The 15708-nt window shown below is 40.3% G+C and overlaps 2 protein-coding genes across 2 annotated transcripts; one reads left to right on the top strand and one right to left on the bottom strand.

Annotated features, from left to right (window-relative positions):
• Positions 1–553: 553 nt before the first annotated feature.
• On the bottom strand, positions 554–4143 carry ccnb1 (cyclin B1). Its single transcript, XM_053340328.1, has 9 exons — positions 4080–4143; positions 3685–3813; positions 3010–3126; positions 2741–2929; positions 2502–2660; positions 2161–2397; positions 1933–2073; positions 1569–1679; positions 554–1473 (listed from the first exon to the last, which is right to left on the bottom strand). The coding sequence occupies exons 1-9, from the start codon at positions 4098–4100 to the stop codon at positions 1369–1371; spliced, it is 1209 nt and encodes a 402-aa protein (XP_053196303.1). The 5' UTR covers positions 4101–4143; the 3' UTR covers positions 554–1368.
• A 2317-nt stretch (positions 4144–6460) lies between these two features.
• On the top strand, positions 6461–13490 carry LOC128380719 (AN1-type zinc finger protein 5-like). The gene is made up of 6 exons (XM_053340590.1): positions 6461–6648; positions 10050–10234; positions 10370–10517; positions 10642–10745; positions 11233–11361; positions 11889–13490. Exons 2-6 carry the CDS (start codon positions 10078–10080, stop codon positions 12035–12037), a joined length of 687 nt encoding a protein of 228 aa, XP_053196565.1. The 5' UTR covers positions 6461–6648; positions 10050–10077; the 3' UTR covers positions 12038–13490.
• Positions 13491–15708: the final 2218 nt, after the last annotated feature.

Raw genomic sequence — 15708 nt, 5'->3', positions numbered from 1 at the left:
AGAGGTGAGCTTTGAATGGTCAATATTAAGTGGAGTGATTACAGCAAGAAAAGCCTGCACGAGTGTTTAAAAGCACTAAGGTTCCTAAAAAGAAAAAAAAAAGCCTGTTCTTTAAATTTTAGAGCAAAGAGTCATTCATATCTGCAGATTTAGACAGCTCCACGTAAAGCACAATAGTCAGTGAAAGGGTTTAGGGGAAAAAATAATTTTAGCTGACCATGCTCAAGGTCAGTCAGTAAAGTGACTGAGTAATCTGGCAGATGGGCAAGGTTGCATTCCTTCTATTTTAAATGTAGCCTGTGTTAGACAAACTGGAGGTAACAATGTTCTTACTATGCCAAACAGAAGTACATGTAACTTCATACAACTGAAAGTTGTATGAAACTGAGTACTTTAAAGGACTATCAAACTATAAGTGTGTGATTATGACTAGACTTGGAGTCCTTCTGAAATGACTCAAATTGACCAGCATCAATGCCTCTGCAGCCCAAGTGAACTGAAGTCTTACAGCACCCTCTAGTGGTGAGGAGAATTATGACAAAGCAAGTTTCTGGTCAAAACCATTTAATAAAGGCTTTAGGAACATAGGAAGTAAAATCATTTAAAAAGTATTGCTGTACATTTCACACATTCACTGCCACACACATTAAGAAAATCCCATTTAAAAATGGTCCCATTATCCACTGGACCCTTAACATGGCTGACCCATTTTAAAAGCAATGCTACAAAGCTTACATTTGAAATGTCAGTTAAGCCATGAGACTCATGGTACCATCTGTAGCATCATCTGAGTGTTGAAAAATATTGTGTTCAATGTGCCAAGTCAGCTAACAGTAAGTAGTGCATTATCACATTGTAAACATCCCTGGTGAAGAGTGCTATGGGTTGCATGACAGTAGTTAGTGGTATCCAAATGAAATCTCATGCTTAGTCTGCCATTTTGTTTTCTCCCAAGACACTGAACTAGCTGTTGAGGTCCATTAATTAGGTAAGGGCTGCAGTGATTAGTCGATAGAAAATTGCCAACTATGATAAATCAGTTGTTTAAGTGTAGAAGTTCTGATGCCAGTTCCTCAGAAAGTGAGCATTTTGTTTGTCTTGACAGACTAAATTTGTGTGGTGATAAGACATGTAAGGGGTCATTTTTGGTCTGAGAAACTGACAGATTCTATTAAGTGGTGGAATATCATTAAAATTTGTTGGAACCCTATCATAGATCAAAAGTGAAAAACTTGTAGCATGCTTTGAAAAGGGCCAGTTAGAGACAACCTGTAAAAAAAATGCAAACCGCTGAGTCATCCTTGGGATCGGCGCAATCTTAAAAAGTTCAACTGTACAAGTCAGCACATTGTGCCAAACATGGTCATCTCACTGAGTGAGCTGCTTTGCAAGATCCTTCACCACTGAAGATTTGAGCTGTGAGATTGTGGCAATCCTCATCTGCTTTGAAGTGGAGTATTTGCCTTTGATAGCCTGTAAGGACAAGAGGTCAAAGAGTGTCACTTAGTTATGTAGCCACACGGTCGTTTTGTTGGAGTTGAGGGAAATCAGATTGTTTCTGAACTTACCATGTGCTTGGTCTGTCCTTCGTTCACCTTCACAACATTCTTGGCAATGTGTGCCATCACAGGAATCAAACTCTCTGCTGTGTAGTCCATGTAGTGCTGCAGTGTCACATCCTGAAGACACATTTTGGAAAGTTAAGGTATATTTTATCCTACCATGGCGTTACAGCTTCAGTAACTTTAGGACCAGCTTATTGCATGTGATGTAGGAGTATAAGAATGTTTATTTACTCCAATACAAAATGCATCGGTCAGAATTGAACCTTGACATAGGTTTGTCATCTATGTGGCCTCTCAAACCCAGTTTGAGGCAGGCTGTAATTGTAAGAAATTGGGCACTACAAACTAACATTTTAAAACCACTCACCCAGTCTCCAGCATCCAAGATCTTCAGGGTAAGAGCCAGAGCAGCACTCGCCACCATGGAAGGTGGGAAATGAACCATTTCATAGTCGACCATGGTGAGCTCCAGGAGGTATTTTGCCAGGGTGTGCTGATCTGCAGTCACCTGAGGGGAGACAAGTCAGGAGTGGATGTTAGTGGCTGTAAGACAATATAGCACTCCTTGAATCTAGACTTTGATGCTGCTACAAACCTCATAAATCTTTGAGGCCCTCCTGAGGAACTGGAGGGGGAGAGGCCGGCCCAGTTGGAACTTGAGCACCCGCAGGATTGTCATCTCCATGTCTCTGATCTGGGCAGTGGTGTAGGCCTTGTCTGTCACATAGGCAAAGTCTGAAATCTCTGGTGGATACATCTCCTCATATTTGGATGCAAGGAACATGGCGGTCACACCGACAAGCTGCAGCTGCTTCTTGGGGACTGGGTGGTCCTGTTGAAGGTGCAAGCACATAGATTTTTAGAAACTGTAGCGTGAGAGAGGGCTATGACTGCCATGTAATAGAAGCTGTATTCATCCAAAGGCCAACTGCTCACCTGAAGAAAGCGGTCGATTATTCCCACCGTCATGTACATCGTCTCCTGCAGCAGACGAAACTTCAGATTCACTTGCACTAGCCAGTCAATGAGAATGGCCCGCATGTTACCAGTCACTTCCTGACCCTGCAGATAAGCAGGTTTGATGTCCTGTTCCACCTGAGAACAAGAAAGTCAATTAAATGCTAATATTTAAGACAGGGGGGTTAACAGAAATCTCATGAGTTAATTTTGCCCACCTCAAGCTGTCGGAGGTACTTGTAGATGTCCTTCACATATTCACTGCAGAGCATAGGGTTGTCATAGTCATCTGCGTCCACATCCCTGATGGCAGTGTGAAGAATGACGTCGGAAAATGCTTGACATAAGTCGGCAGGCTCACAGCCTGAAGTCTCCATTGGAGTGGGAGATGCCGGTTCAGGGGGAACCTGGAGAATCCCAACAAGATGTCAAACAGCAGTGCCACACCCGCCAGTTGTACCTCAAAGATCTACTGTCATAAACTCACCTGCTCCACTGGCTCAGGTTTAACGGGAACAACATTTTCTGGTTTTGGTTTCTCAACCACAACCTTTTCAGCCTTGGTGGTGACTTTGGGCTTTTTAACTGCCTCTGTCTTGATATTCTAAAAGTGAGAAGAAATTTAAAAAAAAAAGTCACTGGAGTGTTGAAGTAAACAAATCTGCAAATTTAAGTTCTCAAATAGTTACTGATTCTTCTATTGGAGTAAACAGAAGTGGGATACCAGGAATGTTCAGATTAGACTTTATTTAACTTGCAGACAAATGAAGTGTCATTTGATGGATCTATAAAAGTTGTTAGTTGAACCTCTACTTATGCAAGTGTAAATTACAGCACTTGCATTTTGTTAATCCACCCATTTGCTCTACTACATGTAGGCCTTTAATGAGACCAGCTAGTAGTCATTTTGCAGATAGAAAAATATGAGAATCCAACATACAGTGTGTCAGGTCCACAAACAAGCCAATCTGATGGCATTTAAGATTTGAAGATCACGGTTGGGGGAATTTTTAAGATCATGTTATAGGATTTTGCATGCATATGGTCTTACACTGAATTTGCAGTATGCTACGAGTTGAATCGCAGATAACAGGCTACATTAATGACCCATCGGTCAATCAACTCTGGTGAGCTCACGAGATTCTGTCATTAAAATGTGTACCTTTTTCAGTGGTTCTTTGTTGATTGCAATGTTTCCGATTTCGCCCAGGGCCGCTCGGGGCTTCAGTGTGGGCCCGTTCACAGTACAGGCCTTTCCACCGAGGTCAGACCTGGTAGAAGCCAAGCGGTTCTGCAGAAAAGAAAACAAGTAATCAAGACATGTTGCATGCTGTGTTGTGTATTCATATTCATGCGTTATATATTTAATTTAAAATTGAGTCTTAAGTGAAATTATGGAACAGCTGCACGAGAGCAGACCTACAGCATTGCACGAGGACGTCTCACATTCAAGAATTTTAAATTAATAAACATTTTAAAAGACGACACCTCCTCAAAACGCTTTTTCTAGGTTCTAAGTACTTAAACAAGAAGTAATAAAAAGATTAAAGCACTTACTCTGGTTACTCGGAGAGCCATTTCGAAATGTGTGCTGTACCAACAAAGACACGGTGACTGTACTGGAGAGGACTGGGGGTGTAGTTTTAATGTTCAGCGTCTCTGTTTAAATCCTCGCTCCCTACGAACTGATTGGCTGCGCTCTGAACTAGCGGAGCTCCTGATTGGTCGAGCACAGCTGTTTCAAATGCGTTCCCTGGACAACCAGTGGTCACGTGATGTGGTCCCTTTTTTTTTGTCCACATCCTTTTCCTGTTACGTACTACTTGTTATTATTTCTCATATTCTTTCAATGTAGCGTTCATGCTACTTCATCGCTTCACTTTACATGCTCATAAAAGAAACAAATAAACCCCTGTGGTAAAGCTTAGATTATAAATCAGTCAATTGGTCAGTAATAAGCAATCGGATCAAGGCTGATTACCGTACTTTTCATTAATACACAATGAAACTCAAAGTACTACAGCATTAAAAAACGTATAAATACATATACATATATACACACACACAAAGAAATAAGGCCTCAATAAGAAATGCTTTCTTATTACAGCAAAAATATGGAAATACCCCTGCATAGTTTACATACCCTCATATGAATTATGATGATATCAACCCAAAGCTATTGATAAAACACCATATACATCATATGAGACTATGATGTGTTGTGAGCATCAAAAAACTAAAAAGATCAGAAAAGAGCTTTGCATCCCATACCAATGAATTAACTTCTGTCTGCTGCCTTATAGAATGTATAGCCTCTCCCTCTGTCAAGTAATCTGCAATGAATTAATTTGATGTGAATTAATAAACAATCTGTCAGTGGGACATTGCAAGTACAAAGGGGTTACATATATCTAGGTAAGAGGCAACCCCTCCTAACAACTAGGGTACCCCACCACCAGTAGTCGTAGCCATTTTGCATCTTTTTTTAATATCATTTTTCACGTTAACCTTAACTCCATGGTTCTTTTGTTGGTCGAAACTATTTGTTCATGCTGGAAATGATGAGGTACTGTCCAAATCTCCTGTTACAGCAGATCCACGGACACACCTTTCACAAACATAATACAAAGTATGATAGATTTTGAACTCAATTTGAAAATTTGGTCAGTCAGTTGTGAGTGATCTGGTGATTGGCATTGTTTTATGGCAATTTATTATTTCATTGTTTGTGTTTAATTCTGTTTTATATGTTTTTCTGACTGCATTTTTGCCCCATTTATACAAGGGCTTCTATAGAGACAGAAAGACAAATATAGGCTAAAATGTTGTGGTGTATGGCATTGGTCCATACTACTTGTCACTATAAAAATAAAACAGAAAATAAATTAGAAAAAAATGACAAAACATACCCAGGGATCATATGGTAGGAAAACATTAATGTGTTAATCTGTTTCAGAGGAGAGCCAAACTGAGGGAATGGATTGGTAAATCTTGTGCCTGGGCCCTGTGACTTTCCAAGAAGAGATGGCAATAACAGTCACTTCAAACAGCTGTGCCCCCTCTGACTCTCTGGATCTGTGCCTGGCCTGGTCAGTAATCCATCCATGTATGGTCGTCCCATATTCTGTGGACTGCTAATTTCATTGAGCAATAGTATGGAAAGATACATGTGGCAGAACAAGACTCAAAATTACTTTATTGTCATTTCTGTGTACATTGAAATGAAATTCCATGTCTCCCAGACCAAAAACAGGGCACTTGTACAATAAATGATTTAAACAAACTTAACTACAAACATAAGACTCCTAAAAATATATTGCGAAAACAAACAACATGGTTAGATGGAGTAAGTACCACTCTTGGCCAACTGGAGAACTGAAGGCACCATCCTCAACTTGCTTGCTTGTATACACAGACAGCTGATTGTATACATATTAGTGTTTGACGAGGCAATGGAGCTATAAATAAATAAATACATATACATATACATAAACACATATACACAAAGATATACGGCCTCAATAAGCAATGCTTTCTTATTCTCTGTCTCAATGTTGTTTCCCAGCCAAAATATGGAAATCATACCCTGATTTGTTTACACATACAGTACCAATCATTTTCTTGTTGTGTTTTAAACTGGCAAGCTTGTACCTTCATGTGAATCATGACGATATATCAACTCAAAGCTATTGATCACATACTGTATACATCATGTGGCTTTTTGACAATAGTTACAATGAAAGTATGGTCTGTGTACCTGGTGAAATAAAGCAGGTTTAATGCTCTGTAATATTAGCCTGAACTCTTCAGTGGCTGTACTCCAACACTCTGCCGTCCAATCAGAGCGTCACAATTTTCCGTGACGTCCGCCGGAAAAAGAGAGTAGGCACACGCATGCGCACATGCAGTGAGTAAAACAAAACAGATGCCACCACAAATCAGCGACAGAACGACGTCACCGATATCAGCTAGAGGAGAGGAGGCTACTTCGAGGGAAGAAGAACGAAAAGAAACCCTCACTTACCTAGACGGCCCTAGTTAGTTAGCTCCAAAATAAACAGAGTTAGTCCGTCAATACAAAAAAAAAGAGTATTCACCAAGAAGTGACGTTTATCTGACACCGACGGTAAGTTAACTCACAGCTAGCATCAGTGGTTGTTTTGGAAGTTTTCTGAAGTCAACACTAACATAAAGTCGCATTTCAGCTTAAATACAATGGTAGCCTCGACGTAGCGAAGTTTAAATGGAAAATTGGCTTTAATTAGTTAGCGAGGATTAAAGAAATGTTAACACGTGTCGACCGAAACTTTTCATCTCCAACTGCGAGTGTTGTAAATTTGATTTAGTTTATTTGCATACCAATGACTTAAATAGGCATTTATGTATTTTCTCCATCCTCTTCGTCGTCTTATAAGTAAAATAAAGACACTCTTTATCTAATTAGGCCGGCGTTAATCTACTAGCATTTGAAGATTGGCTGAAGTTATCTTGTGAGCTTTTATCGAGATTTCACGACGTGTCTCTTTAACTGTGCGTGTATTTCACATGGTAATACCCACAAAGAGATCGTGTTATTGTTATTCGTTTATGAAAATAAACAGTATGCCTTTACTGGGAACAAAAACAAAGAGCAGTTTCCTTGTTAGCACATGCTAACAGTAGCGAGATCACGAGAATCTGCTCACACGGTTTATTGTGGCTAACTAATGTTAGCATACGATCGAGTGCACCAAAAGTACGTATATTGTATGTATTTGTTTTAACTTAAAGCTTTTAGAACTCAGTGAAAATGAGATGGTGTCACTGCTACCGAGTGTCGTGTAAGCTGAAGTTGGCTCATTTAACAGAGGAAAGATGTTTAGCAGCTATTAGCTTGCTAGCATGACTCAGTGGATTTGTGGAGGAGCGACACGGCTGTGGCCCGGTGTTTGTCCGACAATGACTGCTTAAAACAAACCCCCACTGAGGATATCCGGATAGAAATAGTCTTATATATGGATGTTAGTGAGCCTCGGGGCGATGTTTGACAACAGCTTGGAGTTAGGGGGTTATTTTTTGGCTTTACCCTCGGTGATAAACGCTCTCTGCTCTTTATATGATCTACAGGTGTCGTGCTGAATGTTGTACCCATGTTAGAATCTGCCCCACTAAACTGTGTGTGATTGGACAACCTCTATCTTTTTAAATCACACGTTCCAGTTTTGGGTGAGAAAGCTGATGTTAATCTATGACAGCTGAACCTCTTCCCTATAAGTGTAGCATCTTACTTGCCTCGCGTTCACAAGCGTATTGTGTGTTTTTTTTATTTTATTTATTATTTTAGTTTTGTTGTTCTGGCTGGATTTATTTGTTTTAATTTAACCACAAGATGGTGCCATAACGTGTAACGCGAACACAGGTGGCCATGCAGGTGACATATGACGGAATGATGTGATTACCCTTTGGAGTGCCTTGTGATATTTGCAAATGTAATAAAGCGGATTTCGAGTCAGTATTCTTGCTTGGTCCCTGATTAAGGCATTGAAACAGCATAATGCTGTTTAAAAAAAAAAGTAGAAGGAATTTATTAAAGTGTGTGTGTGTGTGTGTGTGCGTGCGTGTGCATTCCTCCTCCTCCTGCGAGGACTCCTGAGGTAACCTATAAATAGAAGCGTTCCCAGTCTTACTGTATTGAGGTAGCGCACGCGTGAGTGTGTGTGAGCCTTTGAGATCACCGTGTCACATTGCACTCCTGTGACAGAGCAAAGCCATCATGCACTGGTCCATGTGAGCGCTGCAGTCGGTAGGGACACACACACACACACACACACACACACACACGTGCAGGGGGCGGATTGCAGCGCTCAGTGTGTTTATGAGAGGGACCCTCTGATGCAACTTAGCGGAAACCTGAATTTGTTGATGTGAGTAAGTACCCCGATGTTTCTCCTGTGACTTAAAAACAGCCTCCGGCCCCTCAAGTGGTACTCTGACAACTTCCTTTTTAAATGCAGGTAATTATTCGGCTGATGCAAGCTCATGCTGACTTGAGTAACTTCAGCTGGTGAAGAGAAGAGACCCACGCTGTGTTCTAACTAACAATTTATCTCAATATTAGCCAAACATTCTGATTTGTAAAGCTATTTGTTCTCACCTGCAGGTATATTTGTGACAGAGGAGGTGTACAAGAGCTTTTATACTCAAGTTCTCATAATAGCAACATGACATCGCACATTTTAAAACCTTACTTTGAGGAATATACAAATCTTTTATGCAAAACATTTTTTTTATTTGACACAAGAAGCTTTCAAAGTTCTCATTTTAAATATGGTTTACACAACCATCAGCTGAATAATTTTAGCCTACTTTGCTTAAATAAAGCTGTGTTGTTGACTTTGTGGAAATTAGAATACAACATTGAGGACTGTAAAAGTCTGATGTGATCATGTCTGTCAAACAACAGCTTATTATCAGTAATCATGGTGAGTTGCACAAGAGGTGAGCGTGATCTAGGGGATGAAATCACACTGATCTGACCTGTGAGTTACAGATTGTTTGTTTGAATCTGCAAATAATGACGGAATGAAACATCTGGAGACAGTGGAGGCTGATCCAGGTGTTAATGCATTTAATTAATGCAAATTCCATTAGTCACGTCATGATAGGCCAAAAATGAAGCTTGGCTGTTGTTGGGTTCATGTGCTCTTTGTGAGGGAAGAAACTCAACTCTGATACATTCCTGTAGCCGATTGAGTCAATTTCACGACTCATTATCTACCACTTAAAGGGAAATTCCGATATCTTTTAACCGGGACTCTATTTTCCCATCACTTGGGATCTAAGTGACTAATGGGGATGTTAATTTTTGGAGTTGGTCCATTATTGGACCAGAGCATTTCAGCCGACAGCCACGAAACAGGCTGCAATATAATCCTTACGAGCAATTACTCCCTTTAAAGTGCGTCCACTGCTTGTTTTTTGCTGCTGACAGGCTCAGATTGTTATTATAAGTGTCTGACAACGAAAGTAAACACAGGAACCAGCCGTCTTGGGATCTGTATCTGGGGCAAACCACCCACATTTTCATCAGTGGTTTGTTTACATGTGTGAAGCAGATTTTCACAGCAGTTGGACTGTAAAGAAACTAAGAAAACTCAGTGCAATGATGGATTATCTCGCGCACTAAGAAAGCTAAAATAGGGCATGCAGGTGGCCGAGTGGTAAGAGTGCATGCCATATACGCAGCCAACCCCGGTTTGAATCCCGATCGGAGGTCCTTTGCTGCATGTCAAACCCCCCATGTTTCCTGTTGGTCTACTGCTAAATAAAGGTGTCTATGCCAACAAAATCTTAAAAGAAAGAAAGAAAGCTAAACTAGATCTCTGTGCAGTTAGCCGTTACGCTGCTACAGGCAGTGTCATTTACATCATTGTGAAATTCATTCTGTAGGTGTATTCATCCATGTTTCAGGTGTGTTTGTGTTGTGTTGTGCGTTGGCCGTACTCAGACCCTCATCACTCCAGCGTGCGTCTTTGTTTGCGTCTCCAGGTCAACTCACCAGGCGGCAGACATCGCTATGGCCCAGGAGACCAATCAGAGCCCAGTTCCTATGCTCTGTGCCACTGGCTGTGGTTTCTATGGCAACCCCAGGACTAACGGCATGTGCTCCGTGTGCCACAAGGAGCACCTGTCAAGACAGAACAACGGAGGAGTGAGTTCTCTGAGTGTTGTGGGTAAGACCTGCTGTGTCTGTCACAGGTTTTTTGTTTTGGCTTTATTTTCGAAAATAAATCCCAACCTCTGTCTGCAGCCGCACTTTTCTCCCCAAGCTTCTGACTCTGACATGTGGTAAAATGTTCCTCCTACAGGCAGCGGCAGCGGCCCCACAGCTGAAGCTTCTGCAATCCAGAGGTTAGAGGCCACCTTGAATAATGCTGCAGCTGCTGCAGCCGCTGCAGCAGAGGTGGCAGCTGAGGCAGCTTCGGCTGAGGCTGCAGCCGCCGCTGACGCTCTCAGGTGAGGATCCGCTGAGGTCACGAGCACGTTGTTGATAGCCATTAGCAACTTCTGAGCAGAGCTGACATAAACAGTTTTTCCTTTTCTGTAATATTCTAATTTACGACCCATTTGTCATTTGCAGCGGGGTTTCGACAGCTATGACTGTAACAAAACAGATGACTGAGATGAGTCTCTCCTGTGAGGAGACGGGAGCATCAGGGAGCAAAGTAGAGCTCACAGAGCCAGGTGGGTACAAAAAAATGGACCTGTTACTTATCACAGGATATAAACTGAGCCACCAGTATATTGTATACAATGTAAAACAGTCCTCTAAATAATAATAGTGTGAATCTTGTAATGTTGGTTTTTATTTTCAGTTGGGTTGCTTTGCTATATTCTGTAAGATTATCTAAATACTTTTAAAAAATGTTCAATACAATGCATTTGGCTAGTGAGGACAATCAATCAGTAAGCAGGACTGTTTTATGACTATTGGATGTGATGCGTATCATGATATCAAATTCATTAGATGGGTTAAAAAACCGACATTTCAATCTGTTAACTTCATGTATAAACTCTGGAAAATACCAGATTGCTCTATAAATATACATTTTCTGTATTTACATACACAAGGGGAGGGTTGTAGTTAGAGAAATGCTTTATAAGGTGTTCCCCCACCTGTGTGTAAATACAGTAATTTGAGTTAAGTGTGTATTTTTTTCTGCGCCTGAAGTGGTGAATCAGCCCACAGTCTCGACCTCCCATCCCTCCACTGCTGGCAGTGAAGACTCCAAAGCCTCCGAGCCCCCCAAACCCAAGAAGAACCGATGCTTCATGTGCCGCAAAAAAGTTGGCCTTACAGGTAAGAGACAGCACAGTCACACACTATTCCTGTTCAACTGTTGGAACTTGTTTTGGAGTTGGACTGTTGTTTTTGCCATTTCATCACACATAAAAGTCCACACAGTAGAAACTTTGCATTGTCTGAAAAAAAGCTTCATTTTTACAAGAGTGTGATGAAAAAAAAATTGAGAAACCCACAAAGATGAGCAAACATGCCGGTTCATAAATAATTGATTTTATGTTGAAACATTTTTACAACATTTTCATAGAAAGTTCCTGCAAAAAGGCATCAGTTAAGTCTCATGCCAGTAGTGTTTTACTCTAAAATTCAGATATATTTCTGTACTAGTTAGTTATTGTACACATATCAGAGTGTGTTATAGGTAGTAGTGATTCATTAGAGCTTATGTTCTATTATATCTTCCAAAATTAAAAACTCCCTTTTTTACCTGAAAACTTCCAGGCTGTCTACACTCAGGAACATTTTTGCATTGTTGGCTCTTGTCATTGATTTAACACCGTCTGTGCTCTGCTGTGTCATCTCAGGTTTCGACTGCCGCTGCGGGAACCTGTTCTGTGGACTCCACCGTTACTCCGACAAGCACAACTGTCCGTACGACTACAAAGCCGAGGCCGCTGCCAAGATCCGCAAAGAGAACCCTGTGGTGGTCGCCGACAAGATCCAGAGAATATGAAGAGAGAGAGAACTCAGTTACAGTTTGACTTTGAATACCAGTGGGGCAGCGATCGGATTGAAACACACAAAAAAAAGAAAAGAAAGAAAGAAAAGGACTTGAGCCCAACCTTCTTCCTGAAGGACCCTTTTTTCTTCTTGTTTGTTACAGTCTGGACTTTTTTTCCCCTCCCCCTCAGTGCATGAAAGTTAACTTATATATTTTTGAGCTTTCATTCTCGTTTGTGTGAGTTTAACACTTTTTTTTTTTTTTTTTTGGAAGGTGGTATTGAACAAATAAAGTGTGAATGAATTATATAAAAAACAGTAGAAAAGGGGAGGGGGGCGTCGCTGAAGAAAAAAAAAACTGATTTATAGAAAAAAAAGCTGTTGATGGTTTTACTCAGTCTGGTCAAGGTTGCTTGAACTCTTTGCTGTTGAAAGAACCCCGGACACTCGGGCCTTGTTTTTGAACTCTCTCAGACTGTTACTGCTGTTGGCTGACGGCGCCATCTCAGCCGTGCTTGCTCTCTGCTGGCTTGAGTAGCAAAGTGGATATCTGTCTTTTCTCCCTTTTTTTTCTTTTTTTCTTTTTTTTTTTTTTTGTTGGCCTCCACCTTCAGAGTTCTGATGTTGCGTCCTGAAATGCTTCTCCGTGCCCGCCGGAATCTCGTCCAGTCCGGCTCGTCGTCCTCCTCACACATAACATCTCGCTAAAGAGACTTTAAAAATGACAAAAAAAGAGACTTTAATGCTAGCCTTTTTCTCGCTGGCTCATGTGTGCGGCACAAGAAACTCAACGCGGCGTGACAGTTTCCGTCTCGATCTCGGGGTGGAACACCTCGACCCCGGCAACCATCAACCGTCTCGCTTTTTTCTTTTTTCTATTTAGTTCTTTTTAAAAACCATCCGCTAACTGTTCCTCTCAGATCTTGTTAACATTTGTTCCCTTTTTCGTTGATGAAAATCAGTGTGTATGCTGTGTGTGTTGTTGTTGTTGTATGACAAGTAGCCTAAACTTGTATTACTTCTTTTTTGCCTTTTTTGGAAGGGTTTAGCCCCACTAATATTTTCATCTTTTACTTCACTATTGAATGTTTTCTTCTACTTTTAATGTGAGCTGACAAAAGTCGGAGAGTGTTTGAGGACTGTTGCATACTGCATATCGAACGTGTGTGTGTGTGTGTGTGTGTGTGTGTGTGTGTGTGTTTGTGTGTGGCTGGTGACTGAGTGTTGTGTGCAGCAGAGACTTAGTGAGACCTGTGGTTGTAGGTTATTAATTCCCATTTTTGTTTTTGTCGTTTCTTGTTTTGGTCTGGCTGCTTAATCCGTGTGTTCTGTTTTTTTTGTTTTTTTTTACCCTTTAGTTATGCAAGTTTGTACAAACATCTTTATTTATATACTGCAGTGCGCATAATCTTCCAATTATACAGAATAAATTGTATGATGTAAATAAATTATGTTCACAAATATAACATTAAGAATCGTGGGCCATTCATTTGAATACTCCACTCAGACTAAAATTATAATGGGCCTCTATTTATATACTGTAAAAGTGTTTTAACACCATGTCAGTGGCAAGAAGGTGATGAATTGGAAACTTAAGAACAGGCAACCCTGAGGAAAAAAACACTCCCATCAATCAGTGCTTTTATTTTGAAGTTTTGGGAAGTTGTGGTTTTCCAAGAATGTAAATATTCCACTGCAGACTAAAACAAGGTAACTTGTGGTGTTTGACCTCTAGTAGCACTATAATCTTTTAATTATTAATCAAGTGTACAACAGTCAAGTGCACCGTTAACACAGTAGGTGACAAATGAACAGTTTTATCCTGTTTTCCCTTTTAAAGACAAGTCCATTTACTCATGTTTTTCACTTTCTCCAAGAAGATTCAACAGTACACAAAACATCCCTTTCAAGCCCACATCCATTTGGTCCCCAATGTCCAATACCTTCTTTTAAAAGCCATGTTTGCATCTTCCTGTCTAAATTCTGAAATATGTAAGTATTCAGTTAATCAAATAAGGGGCAGTCGATATCAAGAAATGAAGGCTTACATACTTAAACTGTCACAGCATGCCCACAACAACACAGTCAGAAGCACACACGTATAGCATAATGCAAATACACAACATGCAGCCATACATCACATCATAAAACTACAGTTTGTAATGATGCATACACCAAACCGTCTCCTCCTCCCTCACAAGTTCAGTTGTTCAGAACGACATCAGCTGACATTTCCCTGCTGCTGCCTGTCACTTTATCTCACACAGCCCTCTGCTTCCATGTGACTCACTTCTCCGCTGTGTGGAAACAAGATCTGCCACAGAGAGCGTGGCCTGGGGTCACGTTATGACACCCTGCCTCTCAGTGATGACTGTATGTTTAAATACACACACACACACGTGCAGAGGGGGGCTCGTTCATCAGTACAAGAAGCACATAGTGTTCCTCCAGTCTGTTCCCCCCACACCCCCGCCCCCGAGAATTACTAGAAATGCTTCCCTAAATAATCTCCTGTGTACTACTACAGGAGTAAACATTGACCTACGAGAGCCACTAGGTGGCATAACGCACATATCCCAAATATCCAATCCTATTTAATCTGTGTAAAAAAATCCAAACATGAATTTAAACTTCTCCAACTTGTTGTGCTGTTGGTGTGAAATAATTGAACCATATAAATTAAGATCAACTTTAACATTGTAAATTGAAAAAGGGGCAACTATAAATAAAATATACTCTGTAATGTTATACAGCAGAAGCAGTCACACATGTAAACAGCTTAAATGCTTTGTTTTATTGAAGTTAACAGTTTTTAATACAAGCAAAATGTTAATATTTATGAAAAGGATAAGTTGAATATCTTTACATTTACACACACACACGTGTCATTCTGTCACACATGTGCAATACTATAACAGCAACCTCAAGACCAGATCCATTAACCTTTAATTGCTCATGCATCTTTCATGGTGATTGTGCATGAAATATTGATTTAGAGAGATCAGAAGGTTTAAAAAAATATATCTGCTGGTGTTGCAAGATTTTATAAATGACAGCACACGTGCATTATAAACACAAAGAAAATAGAAAATATAGCTGATTAAACACCAAGTGATTACAGCTAACAAGCATAATTGTGTTCATTTAATTATTTTCAGCCCACACAAATGCTTTGAAATATTTTGATCAATATCACTGTAATACTTGATCAGACCAAGTAAGCAATTTTAGGACAACTGTTGCTTCTAGTCATTTGTGATGAGCAGTTGAGTTATATTTGGTATGTAATGTTGCTCTGCTGGATGTGTGAATAAATATTGTTTTTTCATAGTTTGCCATATCAACTTTCATCAAAAACGCTCTTGCACACCTGAGAAGTCTTTATGACAGGTGTGTTGGTGAAGTAACCACATATTAAAAAGAGGAAGGAACACCTGCACACTGTCTTTTAATCTTCCTCTTTTTAATGGAAGATGATATTGTTATATTAACAGCTTTTTTCTCTACCCCAAAGTGGCGCAAGTGACCAGTTAGTATAGCTGCTTCTTCCTCTTCTAAATAACCAATGCAACCTCTGTGCTATCAATAATGATTATTTATGGGACAAAATCATCCCAGACGAGCCCCCATTTAAACACACAGACCTGTACTGTGTACTATACACATATACACATACTTAATATA

Source organism: Scomber japonicus, chromosome 19, assembly GCF_027409825.1.
Source record: "Scomber japonicus isolate fScoJap1 chromosome 19, fScoJap1.pri, whole genome shotgun sequence".
Classification (NCBI taxonomy): domain Eukaryota; kingdom Metazoa; phylum Chordata; class Actinopteri; order Scombriformes; family Scombridae; genus Scomber; species Scomber japonicus.
This window is presented reverse-complemented; position numbering and strand designations above follow the sequence as displayed.

Bases quoted from the DNA above. Each gene is read 5' to 3' on its own strand.
- LOC128380719 (XM_053340590.1), top strand. From the start codon at position 10,078: ATGGCCCAGGAGACCAATCAGAGCCCAGTTCCTATGCTCTGTGCCACT. The intron at 10,235-10,369 runs GTAAGACCTGCT...TTCCTCCTACAG, and splicing joins GAGTTCTCTGAGTGTTGTGG to GCAGCGGCAGCGGCCCCACA. The intron at 10,518-10,641 runs GTGAGGATCCGC...TGTCATTTGCAG, and splicing joins GCCGCCGCTGACGCTCTCAG to CGGGGTTTCGACAGCTATGA.
- ccnb1 (XM_053340328.1), bottom strand. From the start codon at position 4,100: ATGGCTCTCCGAGTAACCAGA. The intron at 2,661-2,740 runs GTGGGCAAAATT...TCTTGTTCTCAG, and splicing joins AGTACCTCCGACAGCTTGAG to GTGGAACAGGACATCAAACC. The intron at 2,074-2,160 runs GTTTGTAGCAGC...GTCTCCCCTCAG, and splicing joins GGGCCTCAAAGATTTATGAG to GTGACTGCAGATCAGCACAC.